This window comes from Drosophila montana, unplaced genomic scaffold, assembly GCF_035044405.1.
Source record: "Drosophila montana isolate Dmon_TW-CO22-7 unplaced genomic scaffold, ASM3504440v1 contig_3031_1, whole genome shotgun sequence".
In the NCBI taxonomy this organism is placed as follows: Eukaryota; Metazoa; Arthropoda; class Insecta; order Diptera; family Drosophilidae; genus Drosophila; species Drosophila montana.
Genome location: NW_026997907.1, coordinates 228,979 through 254,025, shown reverse-complemented (window position 1 = coordinate 254,025; position 25,047 = coordinate 228,979). Strand labels below are relative to the sequence as shown.

At 40.9% G+C, this 25,047-nt stretch overlaps 2 protein-coding genes and 1 long non-coding RNA gene across 11 annotated transcripts in view; 1 reads left to right on the top strand and 2 right to left on the bottom strand.

Moving 5' to 3' along the window:
- The window catches only part of Mmp1 (Matrix metalloproteinase 1), a 23,230-nt gene extending 8,568 nt beyond the window's left edge, over nucleotides 1-14,662 (bottom strand). For 4 of the 7 annotated variants that reach the window (XR_010436667.1, XR_010436668.1, XM_064685447.1 and 1 more), the window contains exons 1-2: nucleotides 9,388-9,899; nucleotides 6,420-6,646 (exon numbers count right to left, since the gene is read on the bottom strand). Coding sequence is in view for 5 of the 7 variants with exons in the window: in XM_064685447.1 (XP_064541517.1) it covers nucleotides 6,420-6,530 (111 nt within the window). In the remaining 2 variants the exon portion in view is untranslated. Of the gene's footprint in view, nucleotides 1-6,419; nucleotides 6,647-9,387; nucleotides 9,901-12,947; nucleotides 12,980-14,536 lie in introns of those variants that run through there. The other 3 variants (XM_064685450.1, XM_064685448.1, XM_064685452.1) reach the window with 3 other exon arrangements.
- The window catches only part of LOC135430697 (uncharacterized), a 25,401-nt gene extending 4,133 nt beyond the window's left edge, over nucleotides 1-21,268 (top strand). Inside the window, exons 2-5 of one of the 3 annotated variants that reach the window (XR_010436671.1) lie at nucleotides 7,819-7,931; nucleotides 19,848-20,074; nucleotides 20,147-20,828; nucleotides 20,969-21,268. This is a non-coding gene — a long non-coding RNA (uncharacterized LOC135430697). Of the gene's footprint in view, nucleotides 1-7,818; nucleotides 7,932-19,842; nucleotides 20,075-20,146; nucleotides 20,829-20,968 lie in introns of all 3 variants that reach the window. The other 2 variants (XR_010436669.1, XR_010436670.1) reach the window with 2 other exon arrangements.
- SiaT (Sialyltransferase) lies at nucleotides 20,078-25,047 on the bottom strand. Its single transcript, XM_064685458.1, has 6 exons — nucleotides 24,613-25,047; nucleotides 23,989-24,516; nucleotides 23,835-23,932; nucleotides 23,497-23,776; nucleotides 20,477-20,574; nucleotides 20,078-20,418 (listed from the first exon to the last, which is right to left on the bottom strand). The coding sequence occupies exons 1-6, from the start codon at nucleotides 24,815-24,817 to the stop codon at nucleotides 20,254-20,256; spliced, it is 1,374 nt and encodes a 457-aa protein (XP_064541528.1). The 5' UTR covers nucleotides 24,818-25,047; the 3' UTR covers nucleotides 20,078-20,253.

Below are 25,047 nucleotides of genomic sequence, written 5' to 3'. Positions count from 1 at the left end.
CTTTAGAACTGTATTCGATGAGTGCTTTATGGGCTTATCATTTGACAGCCAATGATTCATTTGTGCTGCTGACGAACCTTTCGAATGCCCGAAACGAAAACGAAAAGAAACGTAACGCATCGCATAAAGTGCGTCACAAATTATACATTCCCGAGGATTTCGAAACGGAAGTGTCGAACGGAAATGGCTCAATAAAGTGAGTGAGGATGTGACATATTTCAAGTAACACAAACGCAAAGAAAATTATCTATTAACAGGTGTATTTACCTGTATGTTATTTATAGAGTGTAGATATATAGCTCAAAGATACAGACATTTAAAAGCTTATTAGAACAAAACATTGATAACAAAGACGCGACAATCGTTATCGATTAATGAGCTTTTAATGTGCATTGATATATTAAAGCATATCAAGGAAATCTTTTGTTTAAAAATATGTGAACTCTTTTAATAAGAGGAAGCTTAATAAATGTAATGTGCATGCAATCAATAAGCTGACGAAGTCGAACTAGTTGCAGTGCAATGCGATCGATAAGTCTATCGATAACCGACTAGCTGCATCTACAATTGCAATCGTTATCGAAGAATGAGCTTTTAATGCGAGCGATATATTAAACCATATACAGTAAATCTGGTATTTATAAATATGAGAACACTTTTAATAAGATAATGAGAATATAAGTCTATCGATATCTAGCTGCATCTACAACTGCAATCGTTATCGATTAATGAGCTTTTGATGACAGCGATATATTAATGCACATCATAATATGTGAACACTTTTAATAAGAGAAAGATTATTAAATGTAATCTGTATCAATATCAAACAAGTTGAAGTGCAATTCGATCGATAAGTCTATCGATAAACGACTAGCTGCATCTACAACTGCAATCGTTATCGACCTATCGTTGTCTGTCGCTGTCAATCGAACTCTTTTTTGCATTACGTAGCCGACAGCGCATGTAAATTATACAAAATTATAATGCAAACAGTTGGCGCGGGTTCACGTATCAGCGCACGTTGAAATTGCACTTCAATTTATGATTATAACGAGTGCACAAACACCAGAGACATTGACACGAATTGCCCACAAAAAAAACAAACTCTATATATAATAACAAATGTGGCAACAATTTTCAATGCTGCCACATGCCTCTGCTGCTGCTGCTGCTGCACAATATGCAAATGGAAATGTCAACAGCTCTAAAGGAGCTCAGAATTGTACTCAAAGCAGACACTTGAAAAGAACATAGCTGGGAGCACTCGGCGTTTGTCTATGACTGACCTCTTTGCCTACTTTAACGGCACACTGGCTCACTGGCCACGCCCACTGCGCCCCCAACCCCTCCCAAACACTGCAGTTGAACTTGTGGCAGGCAGCAAGCAGCAAGCTGGCGTGCGGCACTTGCAGGAAATGCCTAAAGGGCTTTGCATTTTCAAAGCCAGTCCCCAAAAAAAAAAGTTGTGCACTAACTTTTGTTACTCACAGTACAGCAAAGTGTGTGTGTGTGTGTGTGTGTGTGTGTTTGGGAGCACACTCAAGGTATGCCCAGTGCTTGCCTTTAAAGTACCGCAAGAAATCTTTGATTGCTTCTTAAGATTTGATTGCCGGCCTGAACTGCTTGCGAATTATAAGCTATATGTTTATTTAATGAAATTTCCCATTTGCACAATGCAATCCTTTAGGTCATTGACCCCAGGCGAAAATGACGGTAAATACGTGTAGTTGACGCCTCGTTGGCGTGTTTTGACCCTGCCCCAAGGGGGCCACTTAAGGGCGTTAGCTAGCTTCGTACTGCATATACATACATATATATATTTCCGGCCAAACAAGAACAGGACATGCATAAATTATAAACAAGCAGCGAGCTGTACGTTTCGCTTTTCTTTTCTTCTTTTTCCTCTTTTCCTCTCGCTCTCTGCGTTTGCCCACACTTCACTTGACCGGAAATTGATGAGAAAATTGTATTTGCCCGCCCAAAGGGTGGCCACAGGGTGGCTACTTTTTGTCTGTGTGTGTGTGGGGGTGTGTGTGTGGGGTGTGTGTGTATACGTGTCTAGGTCTAGGTACATTGGGGTGCGTTGCTGACGCTTTAAATTTTCCAACTCGATTTGGGTCAAGCAGCGACGGGGTCAATGACTCCCGGTTGGAAACTATTTAAGCCTAGACCTAATTTCAAATAAAACGCATCGAGAAAGTGAATGCAGGCAACAGATCTGCCAACTTGACCAACTCGTTTGGCCAACTGTATTTCTGTGTGTGTGTGTGTGTGTGTGTGTTGCTCTTAATGATTACATCATTAAAAGTGAAGCCAAGTCGTCGCAGTCGAAGCCTGCCTCTTAAATGGGTTTGTGTGGGGCAAAACTGGGCCAAATGAGCCGCGTTAAATGTTGCGCAATTTCGCTGCCAGCCAGCCTAAAAAATATAAGTATGTATATAATACATAAATGCTGGCTAATAACTTTGTTAGCTGCTAATTCCCATAACTCGCATTTGACATTTAGCCGCAACATTCAGCTTGTTGTGGGTTGTCTTTGCCCTCTGTTAATTCGCTGGGGCGATAAATAAGCGCCCGATCTTAAGATAACCCAAGTGTTTTATGCAAAACTCCCGACTCGGTATGGTACTAGCAAAAAACAGAAAGAGATTCGTTTTTGTGTACCCTAGAAAAGAAACCTATAGAGAGTATAGAGTATAGAGTTCAGCTCTATAAAATAAAGTATAGTATAATCTGCTCTATATGGATTCTACATATCAAATGTGATATTTGCCAGCTATTCATTTCATAGCCAAGCATTTTCTAAAAATATATCCCTTGTTAAAGTTAAAGTATTTCCTAGTCAAACACTTTTCCAGCTAGTTTTTGTTTTTTTGTTGTGCGACCTTCGTTGCGGCTTTATAAGGATGTGCCACACAAATATCATTTGTTTGCGCTGTTAACATTTGCTTTTTGCATACGCCTTTTGCAAAATGGCAAGGTTAGCCTGTTTAGCTGTTTTTAGCTGTTTGCCTGTTAAGCGTTTTTCTAGCCATAAACACGGGCATCCTTTTGTTAACACCTTTGTTAACAGCTCACCTGAAGGTCGCGCACACGCAACGTGACTTTTTGTTTGTGTTTGTGTTCTTTTTGTTTTTTTGCAGCTGCTGCTGTTGCCCAAATCAATCAAACTTTTCTATTTATTTCTTGACTTTCCCAGTCATGATGTGTTTTTGTTTTTTGTTAAAGTTATTGATTAGCTGGAGTCTTGAGTCTGTTTTTTGTTTCTCCGGGCGCTGCGTGACGCACGCGAAACTCTGCAGCCATAGAATTTTCTTGGGCAACTTTCACTCAGTTGGTTATTTAATTTTTCTTCTTTTTTTTTTAAGTGGTAAAGGAAGTTGTAAGCTGCCTGGCTTAACAATTATAATTAGCCAAGCAGAGTATTAGTTTTAGACTAGTTTTTATTTTGGCACTTAATTTCGATTGCGGCAAAAACTTTTGGCCGCCCCACGTTGGGCGCCCAACGTTGGTCTTTAGCTCTTTTAATTAGGCTAGTCGGACAACAAAAAAAAAGCAGACTGATGATGATGACGCTGCCTCTGCTGCTGCTTCTGCTGCTGCTGTTGAGCTCACTCCAATGAACCGCAATTAACCCTTGACAGCGGTCGATTATGTATACGCAGCGTATGACGCGAGGCTTTTGTTCGACTTTTTGTTGTGGGTTAATATTTATTGAAGGTGGGCTGCACACTCGAATCATAATGCTGCACTCACTAATGAGTCATGTACTCTACCAGTTTTATGTTTGCCCCTCTCTTCCTGTCCAAATGATGTCAATTTGTTTGATTTCTATCGGTTGCAAATGTAATGCAACTTGTCAAGCGGCAGGTGACAGTGGACGACAGTAAGAAACTTAACAATTTGTAGCTTAGCTTAGTGAGTCAGCCGAAACATATTAATCAAAGCTAGCGCAGCGCAGCACGAATAAATTGTGTTTTTTTATCGGAAAAAAGTTGCTTCATTTAAATGCACTACGAGCTAAATATGTGTAGATAAAAATAGACAGCATTTATTTGTTGTATATCTTGTTTAGAATAAGCCGAAGCACACGATTCGTCGAGTGTGGTCCACGACTAGACGCTGGCTTTCAGCTATTGCGCTTAACTTTGAAGAAGTTGCAATGAGAAGCGCGGAGAGAGGCGCAGACTAGAACAATGGCTGGCTATCAGCTGTGTGCGTCTGTGTCTGTGTGTCTGGCATTGAAACGAGACAAACATGGAAATGTTGACGTATGTGTTCTATGAACATCATTATTAACAGCATGATCATCATGATGATCATCGGCATTTAGCGACGTCGTTTTGGGCGACTGGCCAGCTAAATGGCCGCCAAGTTGTTGGCAAAAACGCGCTCAACATATCAATTAGTCAAATCGAATTGAGACAAAGACGATCTTTTATTTTTTTTCTATTTTGTATTTTGTATTTTGTTCTAAGCACGCATTCGCGCAGCGCGTGCGATCGCTCATCAACTGATCAACAATTGATCGATAGCCGCGATATCGATACTATACTCGATACTCGTTACATTTCTCTCGCCGTAAATGGCCAAGCAGGAACTGAATTGTGGACACGCGGACACGTTCTCAACATGATGCAGCACAATTCACACTACTACTATTTTTTTGTAGCGCATCGAACAAGCGATTAAAAGGTGCGGCTACAACTGGACTCGGTCTATGTTTCCACCTGCTGTTTAATTATTTATGCAGATTGCAATCGTGCAACAGGAGAAAACACTTTGTGCCGCAAAACGTGACAGCCTTGTCAAACGCCAGCAGCAACAGAATCATGAGAAATGAATAAGTGTCCCCCACCCTGTTGACCACAAGTATAGTCAGTCACGTGCCTTGCGATTTGTTAAGATTCACTCGGCCTTAGGCTGATAATCAGCTCAGTTTAGCTTAAATATTATCATATTAATGACATGCAAGCTGCAGCTCGATGCAGCTCGATGCATGTCGTCTGTCTAGGTGGGCATTACATGGGCACTTTAGCAAATAGAACTTGAGATTAAGCATCTCAGGCAGAGTTAACATGAGGTTAAACTAAATGTTATCTTACCCAGAGCTTCGACCTCTCTGTGCAACCCTTGCCCAATGTTTCAGCTTAGACAATTATATTTTATATAAATGCTTAGCTGCTGTCATGCAGACAATTTAGCTTGAAAGTTATTGGACATAAACATGCAATGCTCGCGAATATCATGTGAATGCAATGTCATGACCAGCAAAACGAAGCCCCGCCCCCCCCAAAAAAAAGCATCTCGCATCTGCCATTAATGCATGCGATGCACACGAAGTGCGAAAGGGAAAAGGGAGAAGGAAGAAGGGAAATGGGCAACAGCTGCTGCATTTAACCAGAAGGCTAAGGTCGGAAAACTATGGGCGATATATATGTACGATTTATACGATATGCGATGTGCGATGTGCGATATGCGATGAATGCATTGCGTGTCGATGTGACTGGAATTAATTGCCAACATGCGCAGCCAGTTGCATGTGTATACACACATATATACACACACATGTATATATATATACATATATATATCGTATATACCATGTGTGTTATATCATATAGGAACAACAATAGCATTGACAATAGCTATCAAGATTTAGCCGCAACGCGCTGCAATTATCTGCACAAGTTTTGTCAAGCAAATCGGAAGTAAATGCGCCAAATCTAGATATATATATATATATATATAGATATATACAGATATATATATGTATGTCTAACTGCAAGTCAAGAAGACTTCATTCTCTGCTCGTGCTTCTCTTTTCCAGTTTCTCTTAATTGCGGCGCGATTAAACGCGCTTTTATATTTCTCAATTGATTTAATGACTTTCAAGCAAAAAAATAATAAATAATAATATAATTCCCCCCCGCCCTTCTTTTGCCTCTCTCTCAATTTTTTGCTGTCTAATTTAGTAAATTATACAGTTTGCATGGAAAATTTGTCAATAATTGAATTCAATTTTAATTAAGCGAATACAACTAAATTGCAGTTACAATTGCAGTTTACATATTTAATAGCCGCCGTTTAATGATGGACACGTAACTTCAATTTTGATTAAAACAAGTTATTTGAGAACTTAAGGAAAATTGGTTCTGATTTTGGGAAATCAATTTTAAACTATTTGCTTTCGTTTTTAGTTACTAAAACTGAAATTTTCCATTCCCTTTTAATGCTGATTTTGGCAACTTTTACTTTATGCAAAAGAATTTAGTTTTAATCTATCTTTTTTCCATATATTTCGAGTCGTTCACATCTCCTCTTCGTATATCTCCCCCCCTCCCAAATTGATATCTTTGTTTAACTCCACACTCGACTCAATCTAGACTCTTTGTCCTCCATGGTCACTTGGGACTTACCTCAGCTTGTGTTGTTGTGGATACGGGCGCACTTTGGGCCGCCACCAGAATGGCTAGGAATGTGCCTAGAACTATGAACACGGATGCGTAGCTTTGGCAGGTGTTGGACATGTTGTAGCTGTTGTTGTTCTTATTGTTGTTGTTGTTGTTGTGAGTTAGTCTGCGGTTGTCTGGGGCGCACTTTGAACTTCAAGTCGTGTCTGAAGTTTTGTAAAAGCAACTGCGCACTGCAAATAGAAATAGAAATAGAATTGCAAAAAAGGTCAATTAATATTTTAGCCAGGTAGAAGAATCATAAAAGAAGCCGCCAGCGACAGCGCCAATCAAATGGGCCAAGTGCAAAAGGGCAAACGGAAGCGAGTCTCCTCCTCCCCCCCCCCCTCCCTTTTTGGCCAACAGGTTGAGTGCAGGCTGAGGGCCTGGAACGGTTAACGGAAGTGGCCGAGTTGTGCACAAACTTGTGTGTGTGTGTGCGCGTGTGTGTGTGTGTGTGTGTGTGTGTGTAGCTGACGTTGGCAACTGATGTGTCAGTTTTTACTTGTTGTTGTTGTTGTTGATTGCAGCCGCAGCAGTCATGTGGCTTGTCTCGCATTTGTCTACACTTGAACTTAAATTTAGACTACGCCCCAATTACAGCCTAAATTTAGATGGGCCAATATTTGCGCAAGGATCAGCACAGCAGAGATATTAGCCGAGACTTATTTACACCGCGAACATATGATAGGCGCCTAAAAATAGCAACTACTTTTGCCTTACATTTGTTTTTATGGCAAACGTTAAGTATACGACATGTGTTTCTGCTTGATCTCCAGCAACAGAAGATAGAGCCAAGAAAATAAGACCTTAAGCCAGGACTCGCAGCTGCTGCTGCTGCTGCTTTATGGCGTTATAAACTTGAGTTATAGCCGTTTTATTTGGGCTGCCTAACGGCACACGGCAACACGGCAGGTGCAACGCGTAATGCAGCTGGCATTACAGTGCGTCTTAAAATATGAGTTACAGTGTGTTGTCTTTTGAAACAACCCAAAAAAAAGAGCAAAATAAAATGGGCTAACACTAAAGAAAGTTGTGTGTTTATTATATTATTTCTTTATTATATATTAATTTATTATATTATTTTTTTATTTTATATTTATATATTTTTATTATATATTATATTTTTTTATTATTATTTAGTATATACTTTATTATATATATTTAATTTTCCTTACTTAAGAACCTTGTTTTTCGCATTTCCTCATACACAAACATAATTTTATCTGTGCTCTACTTTTAAGTTCTTTTCTTATAATCACAATACTTAATCACACTCATATTCACAATGGCTAATCGCACCTTTCTAATGCCTGTTATATATATATTTCTTTCTATTTGCATATTCTACTGTCTCCTGTCACAGTTTTGGCACAAGTGTGGCAACCTTTTTCGCGCAGTGCATTCTGTGACATCAGCAGACGTGCGATAAGGGATATCAAGTATACGACAAGTGGCGCGCAGTTTTCAACGCCAGAGGTACAAAATTATAAATATTTCTATTTATTTTCGCTTCATTTTGGGTGTGCCAAGCGGCAAGAAGAAGCAGCTGGAGAAACAATATTTGCTGTATGATATTACGCACAACTCTGCATTGTTGTCTTTCATATTGACTAATCACCCGGGGGATTTCTGTGTGTGGACATGGGCATTATCATTCCGACTGCGTAGGCGAAAATCGTGTGTGTTTCCAGCTAAAATGTACACTTGTACAGATAAACAGTCAAATTGGGAGCAATTAGACAGCCGGGTTGAAGGTCGCTCCACGCTGGGTTTAAGGTTAAAGCTGTCGATTTGGTTCGCTTGGCTACACAGTCATATATGATATATATAGATATATATCTATATATATATATATGTATAGGGGTAGTCATAACGATGAATGCTTTTGCATTGTTGTTTAATCAATACGCGCAATTTGCGGTTCAGCAGCACAAATTTTTAGCTAACAAATTACGTATACGTAATATTTATCGTATACGCAATATGGGTCATCGACAGGAGTTGTTTTTTTTTTAGGCAGGTGTTACTCAGTGGCCTATGCTAATATTTACTACACTTTCCAACTAAATGTGATTCATATAAATAATATTTATTTTATATGCAAATTATTTGGGAGTTCTATTTTTTTTATTCTTTTTTCTTGCTGCCTTTCTTTTGTGCTGTTGGTTTTGTTATGCGGCATCTAATTAGCAGTTGGAATGTTTGCCAACAGGTTTAGCAACAGTTACACTGAGAGAAACTCGATTAGAATCTACTAATCAAATAGCTGAGCAGGGCTTTAAACATATTCTCAGCTGCTTTTACAGCAAATTTTCGATTGTTTTTCAATTTGTTGAAAGTTGGGCAACTTTTTCGCTCAGTGCATCTATGACGTTTGTTAGCATTTCCAGTTTTTGCTGGCCAGTTGCGTTGTTTTTAAACTCAAAGATGCGGCAAATTGCACAATGAACGCGCGTGTGTGTGTGTGTGTGTTAGTGTGTGTGTGTGTGTGTGTGTGTGTGTGTAGCTCGTGTCTTATCAGCAATTCTTTTGGGTTGTTTTCTGTTCACTTTACCAAATGGTTGTTAAAGTGCTCACGAATTTACGCATTGATAAGATATGCGCGGCGTCGATTTATGCTTCAGGGCTGTGTGAATTACCAAATATTTGTAATGGCCAGCGTTCCATCAATAAATATTAATTTGGTTTAGAACTTGACCTTAGAGATAGGCACAGGTGGGTGGGTTAGTCAGGCACACACACACTCATGAAAGCAAAGTGAATGTATTCACGAGTGCATTCAATCAAATGTAAATTGTAGGGTGTTTAATTATATTTAATTGCTGCTGCTTATTCAAGTTCATTTCTCTTTCTCTTTCTTTTCGCATTGTTTTAGATAAGATTTCGTTTTGGGCTTTATCGTCCGAGTGGATGCTGCAATGCAAATGCTTACATGCGAATTGTGGCTCTCTGTGGATCAATGAACTGTTGTTGTTACTGTTGTTGCTACTGTTCTTCTTCTTGTTCTTGTTGCTGTTGTTGTTGCTGTCTTTGTTCCTCGGCTGATTGTCGTCGCATGCAACACTTTGACAAATTAATTAATTAGCTCGTTGCATAAATTAAATGCGCGCGTTTGTCTCAATGTGGGCGTTTTTCGTTGGCGTTGACGTATTTCTTTCTCTTTACTTATGATTTATTTATGTGCACAGTTTAAAGACAATCCTTTTGTTTTTTCTTATTTGAAATACATGCACTAATTGCTGGCACTGTGCTGACAATTTCCGCAAGAAATGCAACTGTAACGGTCTAAAAAAACGGCACTTGTTCACTTTGCAAACACTTCGTACTTTAACTTGCTTTCAATTCGAATGCTTGCAACTGTTACGATTTGAATTCTATTTTGATATTAAGTTAATTAAGTTTCTATCGAATTTCGTGACTCGCCGCTAAACACAACCGCACAGAGCAGCGCGCAATTTTCAACTGATCCAACGGCGCATCACAAAGTGCGAGGCGTTTAACGCTCAGCGAAAGCTTTTCGCAGTTGCGCACAAAACAAAAGCTTTCGCACGCACACGCATCACACTTAACAGCGACACTGACAATAACAGCGCTCTGTTGCGTTTAACAGCGGGGATTCCATAGCTGGTCAAACCTGTTGCTGTGGCTGCTGCTGCCGCTGCTGCTGCTGCGGCTGCTCTTAAAGCTGCGCTCTGCTGTGCGTATGAGTAATGCGAATTTCTTGGAAGCCGCAACATGTGTCATGCTCTCTGTGCGCGTTTGTAGCAGCAGCAGCAGCAGCAACAGCAGCGGCAGCGGCAGCTTTTGTTAACCGTTTAGCGCGCGCTTTATTGTTCTTGTTGCTCCCCACTCATTTGCATTTTTACAGTTTACAGTTTACAGTTTCTTGCGTTGTCATTTGACAGTTTATTGCCGGCTGCTGCTGCTGCGCTGCTGCTACTGCGCTGCTGCTGCTGCTGTTTCTTGCAAATTTCGTGCAATTTCCGATGAATTTGTGACTCTTTAGCGCCCTGCTTTTAGCTTTAGCTTTAGTTGTGGGCGTGGAAACCCCTCGATACACGAATTTATGAATGAATCTCGAATTGATTTTCGATTTCACAGTTTGCTTTCAGTTTGTGGTTTTGCGTTTCTCAATGAATATTAGTCATGACTAAGCGCTGAGTGTATTTCGATGTGTGTGTGTGTGTGTGTGTGTGTGACAATTAACACCTGTCTGGCACACGCCTTGCGGTCTGTACGTTTCTGCAGCTGAGCTCAGCCATGTCAGAGGTTGCCTCATAAAATCCAAAGCAGGAAGCTGAGCTATTAGTATGTTACCTATATAGACTTTATAGGTAAATTAGCTGCTTGTGCTAATATTTGTTTAAATAAAAGTTGCATAAAATATATCAAATATTTAAATAAATTGTATATCGTATAAACATACGTTCTTAACCTAACTTTCTTAATAAATTATATATCGTATAAACATACGTTCTTAACCTAACTTTCCTGATGTCTTATCCTGGCCAAATATTTCTCTTTTTTGTGCGTAAATAATAAAATATATCAAATATTTAAATAAATTGTATATCGTACAAAATAACGTTCTTAACCTAACTTTCCAAATGAATTCTATATCGTATAAAATAACGTTCTTAACCTCACTTTCTTAATATCTTATCCTGCCCACATATATCTTTTTTTGTGCGTAAATAAAAATACGAGGTAGTTTTACAGAGTCTTGTTACACACATATCTCTATATATACTTAGAATTTCTTGAGAATCGCAATTACGTCAAAGAACTTATCAATTTGTCTGTTTTAGAGTATTTCACATGTCGACTTCCCAGTTTTTTTTTATAGGGTTCTTATTTGTTAGACACACAAAGCTAATCAAGTGCAAATATATATACACATGTTTACATATATCATTTTAGTCATTGGAAATGCGCCTGATTTTCTTAGATTTCCGAATAAATACTTGTAGATAGATAACTTTGTTTGTGTGTGTGTGTGTGTGTGTGTGTGTGTTGGTGTATTTGGCTTTTACCCCATCAATTGAGCAAAAGTATTAAAAACTGTCTACGTAGATCGTCTGAATCAAGTTGTGAGTCAGCAAACGACCCCCCCCCTCTACCCTATACCCCGCGACCATTTCCAGATAATTTGCCTATAAACAGATGCTGTTGAGGGAGGGAGGGAGAGGGGGGGGGGGAAAGTAAATTGCCCAATGTACCAGACACTTACGAGCTGGTAAACAATCACAGTAGCTGCAAATGATCTGTGCACATGTGTGTATAATTTAATGCAGCTCTAGCGGAAATTTACAGAGATGCAATGTGACCAAAATGAAAAGACACATGTGTGAAAATAATTTACACAGATTTTATGTCAATCCCAAGTTGTTGTATTTAACAGAAGAAAGAGAACAAAAGCGCCACAAAATGTTGCATATGCGATTCCTTGACAGCTGCAGCCGAAGAACTGGCAACTGGCAACTGGCAGAGGAGGGGAACCTCGAGAACCTAAAGAACTGGTACGAGACCCGCCTCTCTTTTATGGCATTGACAACTTGCAGTTGTCGTCAGACCCCCCCGCCCCACCCTCTCCCGCCCCGCCCTGTTGCTAGTCCTCCCTCTCCAGCTCGCAGTCATCTCTTGTAGCTTCATCTCTGACAAGAACAATGAAATATTTATGAGCCTCTTGCTGTCTTTTGTTTGTTTTTATATTTTTTTAATGGCAACTATTTATCGTACTATACGTATTTATAGATTTGTGTTGCTGCTGCTTTTTCTGCTGCTGGTTCAATGCCATTCTGTTTGAACTGTATGTATATGAAAGTCTATGGAGCTGTGCTCAAATAATAATAACCATTTATCGATTATAAAATAACATTCATTTATGCGTTAAATGATAAGGCTAATTGTTGTTGTTATTTGCGGCCTAAAGCGGCTGATTCTAAACTTAATCACGTCACGGTCAGATCGTAATTCAAATTGTGTTATTGGCATTTGAATTTGAATTTGAATTCGAATTTGAATTTGAATTTTACACAATTTATGCCTACGTGCCTGCATTTGTTAATGTTTGAAGAACAATCGAACAGCACAATTGATGCAATGCAATTCCAATTGCAAACACCTCAATAAAGACATGATTGTCCCCCCATTGTCAAATGCAACAGGAAGTGTGAGAAAAGGATGTTGATCAAATCAATAGATTCAGTATTTATATGTGTGTAAAGTATACCCTATAGTTATACGATTTCAATGAGTGACAACTTTTATGCAAGCTAATTTATAGACCAAGTTTCAGTTGATTACCTGCTAAGCAAACGCAGTTAACATAGTCTTGATATGATATGATATGGTATTCTTTTTATCTGCTTTATCATAATTATTCATCACAAATATCATTAATAAAAACACAACTAGCAGTTGAGTCTGGGGGCATATTTCTGCCGTGACTCATCAGTTTTTTGGGGCCTAGCCCACAGGAAGAAAACTTACCACAGCGAATGTTGCAGTCACAGACTGAGATATATATATATATATATATATATATGTTATGTAGCCCAAAGTGCGGCACGTGCCTGTGAATCTTTCCAGTTCCGATAAGAATCAGCGCAAATATGACAAAGACTAGCTGCTTCTTATCAGACTGGGCCTTAGATTGGCCAATTGCTGATTAGGCTATATGACGCACTGATAAGTCTAATAAGAATTAGGCAGCGGGCACAAGGTTAACTCTCACTTGGCAGCCAGTTAAAGCTGGTTACAAATACTCTATGATAATTATTGAATAAGTTTCGTTTTTAAAATTTAACTGGCAGCTTTGCGTATGTCGCCAGGTGGGTGAGCAACAATTCAAATCAAATCAAATCAAATCAAATCCGAGTTCGAATTCGAATTCGAATTCAAATCGAGTCGAGCCGTGTGAAGCGACGTCTTTGGATTACGCGAACCGTTTCATAGCACGTTCCGTGTGCGACTCCCGTTTGTTGTTTAGCTTTGACTCTACGCTAGCTCTCGCTACCTGTCTCCCTCCCACCCTCGCCCCCCTCTCTCCACTCCCTCTCTCTCTCTCTCTTTCGCTCTGTCTGTTGCTGAATCGTGGTGGCCTGGCCAGGCTAAATTACGCGCTGTTAACTTGTCTTTCTGCCGTTTCTTTGGCGCGACAAACGCCGGCGACACTCCTCTCTCTCTCTCTCTCTCTCTCTTAAGCTCTCCTCTCTCTCTCTCTTTCTCTGCGCGTCTGTGTGAGTGTGTCGGTGTGTTTTGAATTCTAATGGTACGAGTATTACCTATTACCTGTGCTACCTTTGCATATGTGTTGCTACTTTGTACCCGCTTTCGGCGTCATTTATAAAACTATCTAGACTAAAAGTCCTTTGACTATTAAAAGCCTTTTGTAACAAATGAAAGGGGAGACTTTATTATGTTACTTTATAACTGTGCAACATATATTTATAAATTTTGTACATATATATTTATACAAAAATTACATAACTAACGCGTGTTGCTTCTATAATTCTCGACAAATTAGTTAATAGTACAAAATTAAACACAAATTGTGTTTTATAAGCTTAAATACTCCGTATAAATTCTCTGCTTAACTAATTCCTCTTTTAAAGATTCGTAATACTTCAGTTATTCACTTACAAATTTAAAGCAAAGATTTTTTGTAAGTGTATACAAACTTCGTCATACAGAATTTTAGTTTTTTGCCATGTTCTATTTATTATAATAGTTCAGGCGGCATTTGGAGCGGCGCAACGTCGGCGTCGGCGTCGACGTCGTCGTCGCTGTCGTCGAGTCACGCGACTAACAATAAACATAAAATACAGACACACACACACAGAGACAGACAGACGCACACACACACACCCGCACACACCCCGCTTGTGTTTGGCTTTTTCGTAGGAATAACTAGAAAATAATTTCCTGGCACTTTGTGTGGTCAAAATTGGCCGCAGGCATAGAGAAAAGTTTGTTGCCATTGGGACTCGTGCAACAGGCCATAACAAAAGCGGCAAAAACGGAAAAGTTGAAAAGCTCTAGAGCTGCTTTAAAGCGTTGCGAGTTAACAGCGTACTTACCTCAAGTTTCAATTGTGTGCAAGAAAGAAGCAGAATAATAAAATGCCCAAAAAGTCCTCTAGGCTTGATCTATGCGCTGTTAAGCTTAGCAGCTCTGTTAGCGCACTGTTAACGGTCGAGTTATTTGATGATTCACGCTGTTAGCTCAAAGCGGCAGCTCTCTAATAAACAAAAAAGCTCTTGCTTTTATTTTTTATTTATTTTCTTCTTGGTTTTTTTTCGGTGCCGGAAGCGTCACAGTTAAATTTTTTGTACACTCAGTTGGGCTGGTATTTGCGATATATTTTATATATTTATATGTTTTATATATATATTTATTATTTGGGTTCTCAAACTCTGGGCAGCCTGTTTTTTTTTTAAGCACCGCGCGCACTGCAGCTAAAAAAGTGTCGGGTTTCAATTTCAGTTTCAGTTTCACGAGTTTGCAACTAGACTGAAGCCGACGCCGCTGCGCTTAGATACTTTTATATGGCCCGGATCAAGGGGTGCGTTACAGCAGCAGCAACAGCAGCAGCAACAACAATAACAGAAAATACGATACGACGATCCAATCGGATCAGTCTGTCAACGCCGACGTCTCTGCCGACGGCGCAGTCGATGTCGACGTCCTTCCCTGTCAGACGGATGCCTCAATGTGGTGTTTGCCTCTTCCTCATTTGTTTTGGGAAGTATGCAAAGCAACAACAACTACAACTACAACAAAAGCTCAAAGCTAAAACAATAGCGCTTAGCCTTAGCTCGGCTACAGCCTCCTCTTTAGCCTCAGCTTTTGCCTGGCTCCTCTCACTCCTGCCACGCCCCATTTGCTGCAGCTTTTAAGGGCGGCGCTGCACTGAGTCATTTTTGCTCATTTGTGACGCACTGTCGATAAGAACTGGAGCTGGATTCCTGCTGATCAAAACGGTATCAAAAACCGCAACGCATTGGCATGGAAATCTCCATGCACTATCTCCCTCTTGCTCTTCCTCTCACTCTCGCTCTTTATCTGTGGCTCTGTCTGAAGTTCATGAGCTGAATCATTTGATATGCGCGCCGTTTCAAAGTCTCAAATGTTGTTGTTGCTGCTGCTGTCGTTGCTGCTGTTGTTGCCGCTGTTGTTGCTGCTGTTGTTGCTGCTGTTGTTGTCGCTGCTAAATTTCATTTTATATTGTTCTTATGTTTTGATTTATACACAGTCAAACGTGCAGGAATGTCCCTTTTCTTCAGCTTCTTGTTCTTCTTGTTCTTCTTTGTCACCCTCCTGCTGCTTATTCGCCTTATTTAATGGCTCCTTTGTATCGCATTTATTTAACATATAATACAATATTGGAATCAAACAAATAAACCAATCATTTTAGTTGCCAGCCAGGAAGTCAGCGGACAAATCAAATGGCCAGCTGGCCACTCCCCATATATAAAATATTGTTTCTAAGAGGTATTTTGATGGATTCTCATCTGAGTCAATCTCGTTTGACGCCTATATTATAACTGTTTATTATGCTGCTTAAGCGCGCGTGGGCGTTCTTTATGGTCTTTAATGGCAGGATCAATTCCCTTTATTTAAATAATTTCCCCTGCTTTAATTGGCATACTTTTAGGCGTTTATTTCGTGTTCTCATAAACACTTTTTGTTGTTTTTTTTCAATTTTACTGTTATTATGGAAACAACTTTAAGTAAACTTATGCGAATTATTCTACTGTTATTCTACTGTTAAGTCTAACATAAAAATGTACAAGGGCAGGGTAATTATATAAATCGATCTTTGAGATCGATTAGATGAAACCTCCTCAATTTCCTCCGCATTCGGACTCCTATTTCTATTATATTCTACGTACCTTTAGAAGGGGTCTAGCCAAAAATGATTTACTGTTTTTTTTTCTCTTTCTTTTAACAACTTTTGTTGGCAATCTCAGAGAACATTCCTGTGCTTAAGTTAAGTTCAGTTAACGCACTCGTAAGTACACTTTCGTTTCAAGATTGTGAATAAATGAATAAATGTGAATCACTTATTTACCGTTACGCCTGGCAGTTGACCTTGAACTGAAGCGCAATTGAAGCTGTCTGAAAGGGTGTCTGCCTTATAAACATGGTACTCGATATGCAGTCAGCCTGACCTTGACTCCTCATTGGCCGCGTGTCTGAGCCACCTTTGTCTGGCTCTGTCTCTGGCTCTGGCTCTGGGTTTCCTCTAGTACGTGTTGTGGTCGTAGGACACGCCCAGATGCATCATGGGATAACAACATTTGCCCAGACAGACCTTATACTTAATATGAGCCACATATAATTCATATGTTCGAGTGACTAGCCCAACATTCCCAGAAATGTCTTGAGTAATGCTTTCGCCCAAAAACAAAACCAGACGACATCTGAATAAACAAACTTTTTAATATCTCTTTTTGGTTAGGGGAAATTGCATAAAAAAGTTTTTAATGCGAATCGCTGGATTTTCAATCAAGTGAAGCACAGCTGCTGCTGCTGCTCTTGATACGACGACGGATCAGTTCTTGGAGTGCGGATGACTCGATGCCGCGATGCCTCGATGCCTCGATGCCTGATTGGCAGCCGGACAGAGACGGGGGTAAGGGAGGTAAGGGGGGCGGGTCAGACAGTTTGTGCTTGAGTCTGTTTGCAATTAGCGCAACATTGAAGCGCAGCCAAAAGCACTTGACAGCGAAACAACTTATTAAAACGAGACGCGAATCTCGAGTCGCGTTTGTCAATGTTGACCCTCCGCGACGACCAGAGCTGTCTGTCATTTAACATTTAACACCAATTGCAAATACAAATCGAGTGCTCGATCAATTCAATTCAATATGCATTCAACATAGAAACCGAAATGCATTCAACACATTTTGGCTCTCTGGTCACGTGGCTCTCCCAACTTGGCTCCCAACTAATCCCAGTCCGAGCTCATTCCCAGTCTGCATCTGCTGCATCTGATTCGTCGACTATTTAATGTGTATATCCGCATATCCGTTTAATTATTCACACACTACTCCACCCACTCCCCCACCCCCTCGCCCTCCCCCGCCCCCCTCATTGATTTGTGATAAGAAGTCGACACGATCTCCGCCAATTAGCCAGGTTTCTTATGCGCCTCGACAATGTCTCGCATTGATATTTCTATAATTTACATACTCGTTACTTTACAAGTTAATAGTTGTTTTTTTTTGGAATACTAAAAACAATACGTGTTTACCCGTTAATCAAGTCAGTTTAGCTAATATATTGGGTAATTTTCTAATAACTATTCGCAGAAATGTTCCGTGTATTTTTTGAGAGCTTGGAAAAAGACTATCAAGTTATAGTCCGCATATCTCGGGCAAATTTCTTTAGATTTTAGAGTGTCATACCTCTGATGACTCCTAAGGATTACATCTATCGATTGGCATTCAAAAATAGACTGTTCAAATTTTGACTTAGACTTAGAGTTTGGCAATTCATTCTGCTCCCTCTCACGAATTGGAATACAGCTCAGACTTTTTGCTCGACTTTCAAGTTTTCCCTATGCCAAAAGTTTCTCTAGATTTGACAAATTATATTGAGAGTTTGGGTTGGGGATGTAAATATAATAATTGGAATGTAAATTTAATAATTGAATAATACTGTGAAATTCCAGTCAATAAAGAACTCTGCTTGTAAAGCAACTTTATGCCTAAGAACTGCCGCAGTTGGCTCGCATATGACCTATTCTATATATTCTATAACTTGTCTCACTTAAGGATTTGCAGGATATCTGCATGTACCTAACCCACCTGACATTTTCGACATTAATATTCCTGAGCTATCGCGCTGAAAGAAATGTGTAATGTTTTAGGCTAGAGCATGAATCTTCTTCTGGCTGTTGCGCACCTTTGAGTCCGACTTTATGGCCTTATAAATATACAATTAATAATTTTGGATGGCAGTTTTGTTGCTGTTGCTATTGTTGTTGTTGTTGTTGTTGTTGAGCAGTACAATCACGTCCGGCGGGCGGGCAATGAACGCGCAAGTGCAAAATCCAATCGAAACATATCTGAAATTTTGGCTAAGCGTGGACTTTTGAATCACGCCGCGTGAATCCATGAAATATAAACAAAAGCACAAATGCCAACTGCACATGTGGCATAACTGAAGAGGGGGAGAGGAGGGGGGGGGGGGGTGCAACCACATGTGCCACATGCGTCGCGTTATTTGCATTTGTCAAACAAAAGCCGTAAATATGCTTTGCCTGGTAGTAAAAATGTTGTTGTCGCAAAATGCAAATATGAATTGCGATTGCTGCAATTGCTTTTTGCCCTCTCTCAATTTCCATTCGGGTTAGATGAACCTTTTAGCAGCACCCCCCCTCCGTCCCCCTCCCTTGTACCCCTTACCTGCAGGCTAAGCACACACCTGCCAAATTTCACATGACACCCAAAACAAAATATTTCGATTATTTGGTTTGCATTTGAAGCTGGCAGCAAAAAAAAAAGTCAGCACAATTCTCAGCTGAAAATTCAGGTGGAATTTCAGGTGTCACTGCGCCCGCCCTATTTGCCCATAACTTTCGTTTGTTTTGCTGTGTGTGTGTGTGTGTTGGATTTCCTGGTTCAATGCGTTCGCGTTTAATGTCGATTTTGTGAATTTTTGTTAGTACTCGTATATCTCATTTAATTGCCAGCCGGCTGCACTCGCAAATATCGCGCATACGCCGCGTATACTTACTCCAAGTGCTATCATCATTCTGTTCGTTTTCCCTACCTTTTTTTGGGCTCTTGTTTGTCTCTTGTCTGTTTTCTGTGGGGCTGGTGCTCTTGGCTCTGGGTCTTCGCCTGGCCCGCTGCTTATCGGAATGCTGAGCACGTTTCCGCCGCCGCAGCACGTATTAATGAGCAATGCCCCCCCCCCCCCCACAGCCACGCCCTCAATCCCCTTGACAATAATATGTATATTTATTTCGCTCAGTTGCGCTGTGTAGACAACAGTTATGGCATTTAATGGTTAAAACATGCAGCAGTCAGCGGGCATACCCTGCGCGCAAAGCGTGTGCAGGGTATGCACAGCTCGGACATCTGTTTGCCATTGAGTCTTACATTTAGCAGCTTTCTTGGGGTGTTCATATAAAGGGATTTAATAATTTCCAGGGTATCTCATAGTCTACACACTCAATATGCTGTAAAATTGTGTATTTACTAAAGTATTTTGGGGTATTCAAAGCTTTTGGGCATGCATTTCGTATAGCAATTGCAGGGTATCTACTAGTCTGATCACAGTTGCGATTACTTTTACTCCTAGCTCGCAGTAAAAGTTAAATATATTTAGTTTTTTTTGCTATTCTCACTTGGAACTAATTGATATTTTGCAGGGTAGCTGTCCGTCTAGCAGCGCTGTGACTTACTAAACTGGGCTGCGGTTACTTTAGTGTCTTCCCTGGAGGCGCTGTAAACAAACAAGAAAAACAAACAAACAATCAGAATCAAGTGCGACAGGCACTTAACTCTTAACTGGCTCCATTGTCCATTTGGAAGAGCGTTGCGTGGGCGAGCCACTGCGCCAAGGGTGTTCCCGCTTCCGCCTGTGCCACACCCACCTCGCAAGTATAGGCAAATACATGTTTATTGATCGCAAATACATATAACTAACTGCAGCCTCTCTTATTTTTCCTTTAGCTACTTGAAACTTGTGTGTTTGTATGTGTGAAAACCGCTTGATTAAATGCACGTTGATTGTCACTGGACGCCGGATCCGGATCCGCGGGAGCGTGCCGGATCGGGGATCAGTAACCGAAGAAGTTAAAGCCGCAGAGCAGCTTGTCGGGTCGCCGTATGCGCAGGATGCCGAACTGGAAGACGGACATATCGTCGGCCACATTCATGTCCAGCGCCATCAGCTTCTCGGCGGCCAGCGGATGCCAAGAGCCAAATGTGCAGGCGGAGTTCATCTGGAAATGGAATTTAATTTAGTTTATAATGAATCGAGCTAGGCTGCAACCTGGCCACCTCTTTGCTGTAGTAGTGACAGCGTCCGTTGAGTCGTGTGGAGGGCACATATTCCACAAAGTCCACCTGGGGACAGTGGGGCAACAACAAGGCCAGGCCTGTAAACATTCACAGAACTCGATTAAATATGGATGAATCAAGCAAAACAAGCAAGAAGTTAGGCAACAAGAAGTCGAAGCAAACCAATTAGGATTGTCCTGCAACTGTTGGATATATACCAATTGGAATCTCATTAATATTGATCACTTATCAAACTAGGAAAAAAAAATCAATTAATTAGATGGAGAATTTAAATGATTCGCCCTCTCATGAATTGTAAAAACAGTTTCAAAACAGGTCACAAAATGTCACGGTAAGCTTTCAATTGAATACTTTTTCGAAGCGTATAATATTCTATATTCATATATTTCATGTCACACTTTTTTCCGCTGTGCATAAAAATTCTATATTCATAAATTTCACTGCGTACTCTTACGCTCATCAATTAAAAAGTTGCATTGGAAAAAGACTCAAGAGTGCCCAATGTCGGGGACGTCAGAAATATACAGGATGCAAACTACATAATGCGACTGGGAAACCATCCAAATCGTCTGGCTCGGCCTTTTAAAGAGGCGTAGATGGAGGAGACCGAATGCGGAGGAGATTGCGGAGGTTTCACCCAATCGATCTCTCAGATCGGTGTAAAATCACCCTACCCTTGTACATTTTTATGTTAGACTTAAAAGTAGAATAAGTTGTATTGTAAATATTCACATAAGTTTAATTAAAGTTGTTCCCATAATAACAGAAAAATTGAAATAAAGCAAACAAAATGTAATAAAAATCCACGAGCTTAACGCGCCCTATCTGCTCGTTATCGGGCTTTATTTGGCCGAAATATAGCCATTTATAGCCGTTTGTAGCGGTTTTTAGCAGAATTTTAGTAGTACTGCATACTTTCGTGCTGTCTACATAATACGATTGAGCCTATTGGAGTAGTTGTTCTACTGCATACTTTTGGGCCGCTCATAAAAATAACCATTCACAATATACGCATCACACCAATATTTTATTTAGTGTTTTTTGGAAATATCTCGGCTAAATACAGTCCGATTTCGAAGTGGCATACCTCTTTCTACTCGTACGGATGCCGACTATCGATTGCCACCCAAAAATCCGCATTCCAAGACATGACCCAAAATCATCAAAAATACAGTGTAACCATCACGTTTTTTTCGAAAAATGACTTTTTTCTGAAATCAAAAAACGTTGATGCCATTCTATTCTATGGGCCTCCACGAGTTTAACGCGCCCAATCTGCCCGTTATCGGGCTTTATTTGGCCGAGATATAGCCATTTAAAGTTTCCCAAAAAGATTCGTGTGGTTGTGCACTTAGATATACGCATCACACCAATATTTTATTTAGTGTTTTTTGGAAATATCTCGGCTAAATACAGCCCGATTTCGAAGTGGCATACCTCTTTCTACTCGTACGGATGCCGACTATCGATTGCCACCCAAAAATCCGCATTCCAAGACATGACCCAAAATCATCAAAAATACAGTGTAACCATCACGTTTTTTTCGAAAAATGACATTTTTCTGAAATCATAAAACGTTGATGCCATTCTATTTTATGGGCCTCCACGAGTTCAACGCGCCCAATCTGGCCGTTATCGGGCTTTATTTGGCCGAGATATAGCCATTTAAAGTTTCCCAAAAAGATTCGTGTGGTTGTGCACTTAGATATACGCATCACACCAATATTTTATTTAGTGTTTTTTGGAAATATCTCGGCTAAATACAGCCCGATTTCGAAGTGGCATACCTCTTTCTACTCGTACGGATGCCGACTATCGATTGCCACCCAAAAATCCGCATTCCAAGACATGACCCAAAATCATCAAAAATACAGTGTAACCATCACGTTTTTTTCGAAAAATGACTTTTTTCTGAAATCAAAAAACGTTGATGCCATTCTATTCTATGGACCTCCACGAGTTTAACGCGCCCAATCTGCCCGATATCGGGCTTTATTTGGCCGAGATATGGCCATTTAAAGTTTCCCAAAAAGATTCGTGTGGTTGTGCACTTAGATATACGCATCACACCAATATTTTATTTAGTGTTTTTTGGAAATATCTCGGCTAAACACAGTCCGATTTCGAAGTGGCATACCTCTTTCTACTCGTACGGATGCCGACTATCGATTGCTACCCAAAAATCCGCATTCTAAGAGATTACCCAAAATCATCAAAAATACAGTGTAACCATCACGTTTTTTTCGAAAAATGACATTTTTCTGAAATCATAAAACGTTGATGCCATTCTATTTTATGGGCCTCCACGAGTTCAACGCGCCCAATCTGCCCGTTATCGGGCTTTATTTGGCCGAGATATGGCCATTTAAAATTTCCCAAATAGATTCGTGTGGTTGTGCACTTGGAAGTAAAGCAAACAAAGCATTGCATACTTTTGGTGGGCGCATAAAAATTACCATTCACAATATTCGCATCAGTCCAACATTTTATTTAGTGTTTTTTGGAAAGATCTCGGCTAAATACAGTCCGATTTCGAAGTGGTATACCTCTTTCTACTCGTACGGATGCCGACTATCGATTGCCACCTAAAAATCCGCATTCCAAGATTTGGAACTGTAGGTTCTCCAGGACTATATCAATGGTACTATAAAAGCAAGGATATAGCATAAAGCATAAGGCATATAGCATAAGGATAAAAGCAAGGGTAGACCATTTCCGAGCGAATGGATTTGGAACTGTAGGTTCAGTAGGACTATATCTACGGTATGGAATAACCAAGGATATTAAGGTCATCTAGGAACCCTCGGATATAATTGTTTGCTCGCTCGGGAATTCGTCAGCATTGGTATCGATGTGGTATTAAAGGGTATTTTGAGGACGAAAGTACCTCAAACAGCTGGGAAGAGGACTGTTTGAAGGAATATTTATATATATTTACTTCCGTTGCACACAAAAGTTTTCATGTGCTGTTTCTCAAGATCTGCACTCCAAGCTCTCACCTATAAAACCGGAACTGGGCGGATTACGGCGTATGGATCGATTGCCGGCAAACATTTGCAGGCTTTGCCACAGTCGCCATACCGAATGCGGATCGATGAGAAAGGCGCGTGATTTGGGATAGCGGCGCCTGTAGATCTCATAGTTGGTGAACAGATCGTAGTCGGCGGTAGTTAGCCAATCCTCGAGGGTGCCATTGTAACGTCCCGGATCCCAGGCGGCAATCGTAACGTTCCTAAAGATTGGCGCATGCGCAAAATCAAACTCCGGCTTGGTTACCACCTAAAACCAAATGATTGACGATGATTGAGGGCAAATTAAGCGCCGCTTAGCCACCTACTTGGGAATTGACAACACGTATTGTGGTTTTGCTGCCCACATCCACCTCGTGTCCTCGGGTCGGCGCGTGATTGAATCTCATGACGATGTCGTGGTTATCTGGCGAAACAAGTGGCATCAGTCCACGTTAGGATCACCAGCCGATCCACACTCACCTATAAAGCGTCCCAGCTTGGAGCCCGCCAGCGAACCGGCGCTGGAGACAATCGCACAGGTCTTGACGTTCTTCACATTGCGAAAGAGTTTCTGGCGCGGAAAGAGGCGACCGAAGGGCAGTTTGTTGAACGGCGCATCCTTGCGACGCAGGACGCGCACACCCGCCTCCATCACCAGGCAGCTAGAGGGATAATATTGCTCCTCGAAACTGTCCCCAAAGACCGGCTTATAGTCGACGTTGTAGTGATTGGATTCGTTGAGCGCCTCGCTCATCGAACGCTCGAAGGATTGGACAATGCGGCGCCGAAAGGAGGCGGTCTTGTTGTGGCACTCGGCCGCGTATTTGTCGTGGCACAGATACAGCTTCGGGCTGAGCGTCAGTTTGGTGTTCTTCGAAACCTTCAGGCGCGGATGCGGCGCCAGCTTGGATGAGTTAATGGCCGGACTTTCGCGACTCTCCACAATGAATTTCTCATTGGGATTCCAGCGCACATGGAAAACGCTGCGCGGCAGGCGATGCAGCGCGGCTGTCAATTGAAAATGTGCTTAAAAGTGTGGACAGCACTGTTGAGGAATTCCCCACGCGCAACCCGTCCACACTTGCATGCAATATCAATACCTACCATTGCGCGTCTCGACTGACGCTTTATTGACCACAGCAGCACGCGCTGCCTCAGCATTTGGTTCGTGCATTCGCTGAGCTTCGCCCGCCGCCGCCGTCGACGACGCTGTTGACGCTGCGTCGCCTTGAATTAATAATGCGCCCAGCAGCAGGACGCTGATTAACGTTGCCGCCGGCCGCGTTGCACGTTGTTTCACTTGCAACATTTTTAAAACATTTTATTTTTATTGTTATTTACGAGGAATTGCTTCTGGTCACGTTTTAAGTCCAATTTGCAGCTGCTTGGGAATTTAAGACCAACAGCCAACTGCGGACATTTTTTAATGGCTCTCAGCTTTATATTGCGGACCGATCAATTATTTATAAAACGTACGCGTTATTGATAAACATTTAGCTAACTTATTGAGCAATTGGTCCATTTACACTGAACTAAATA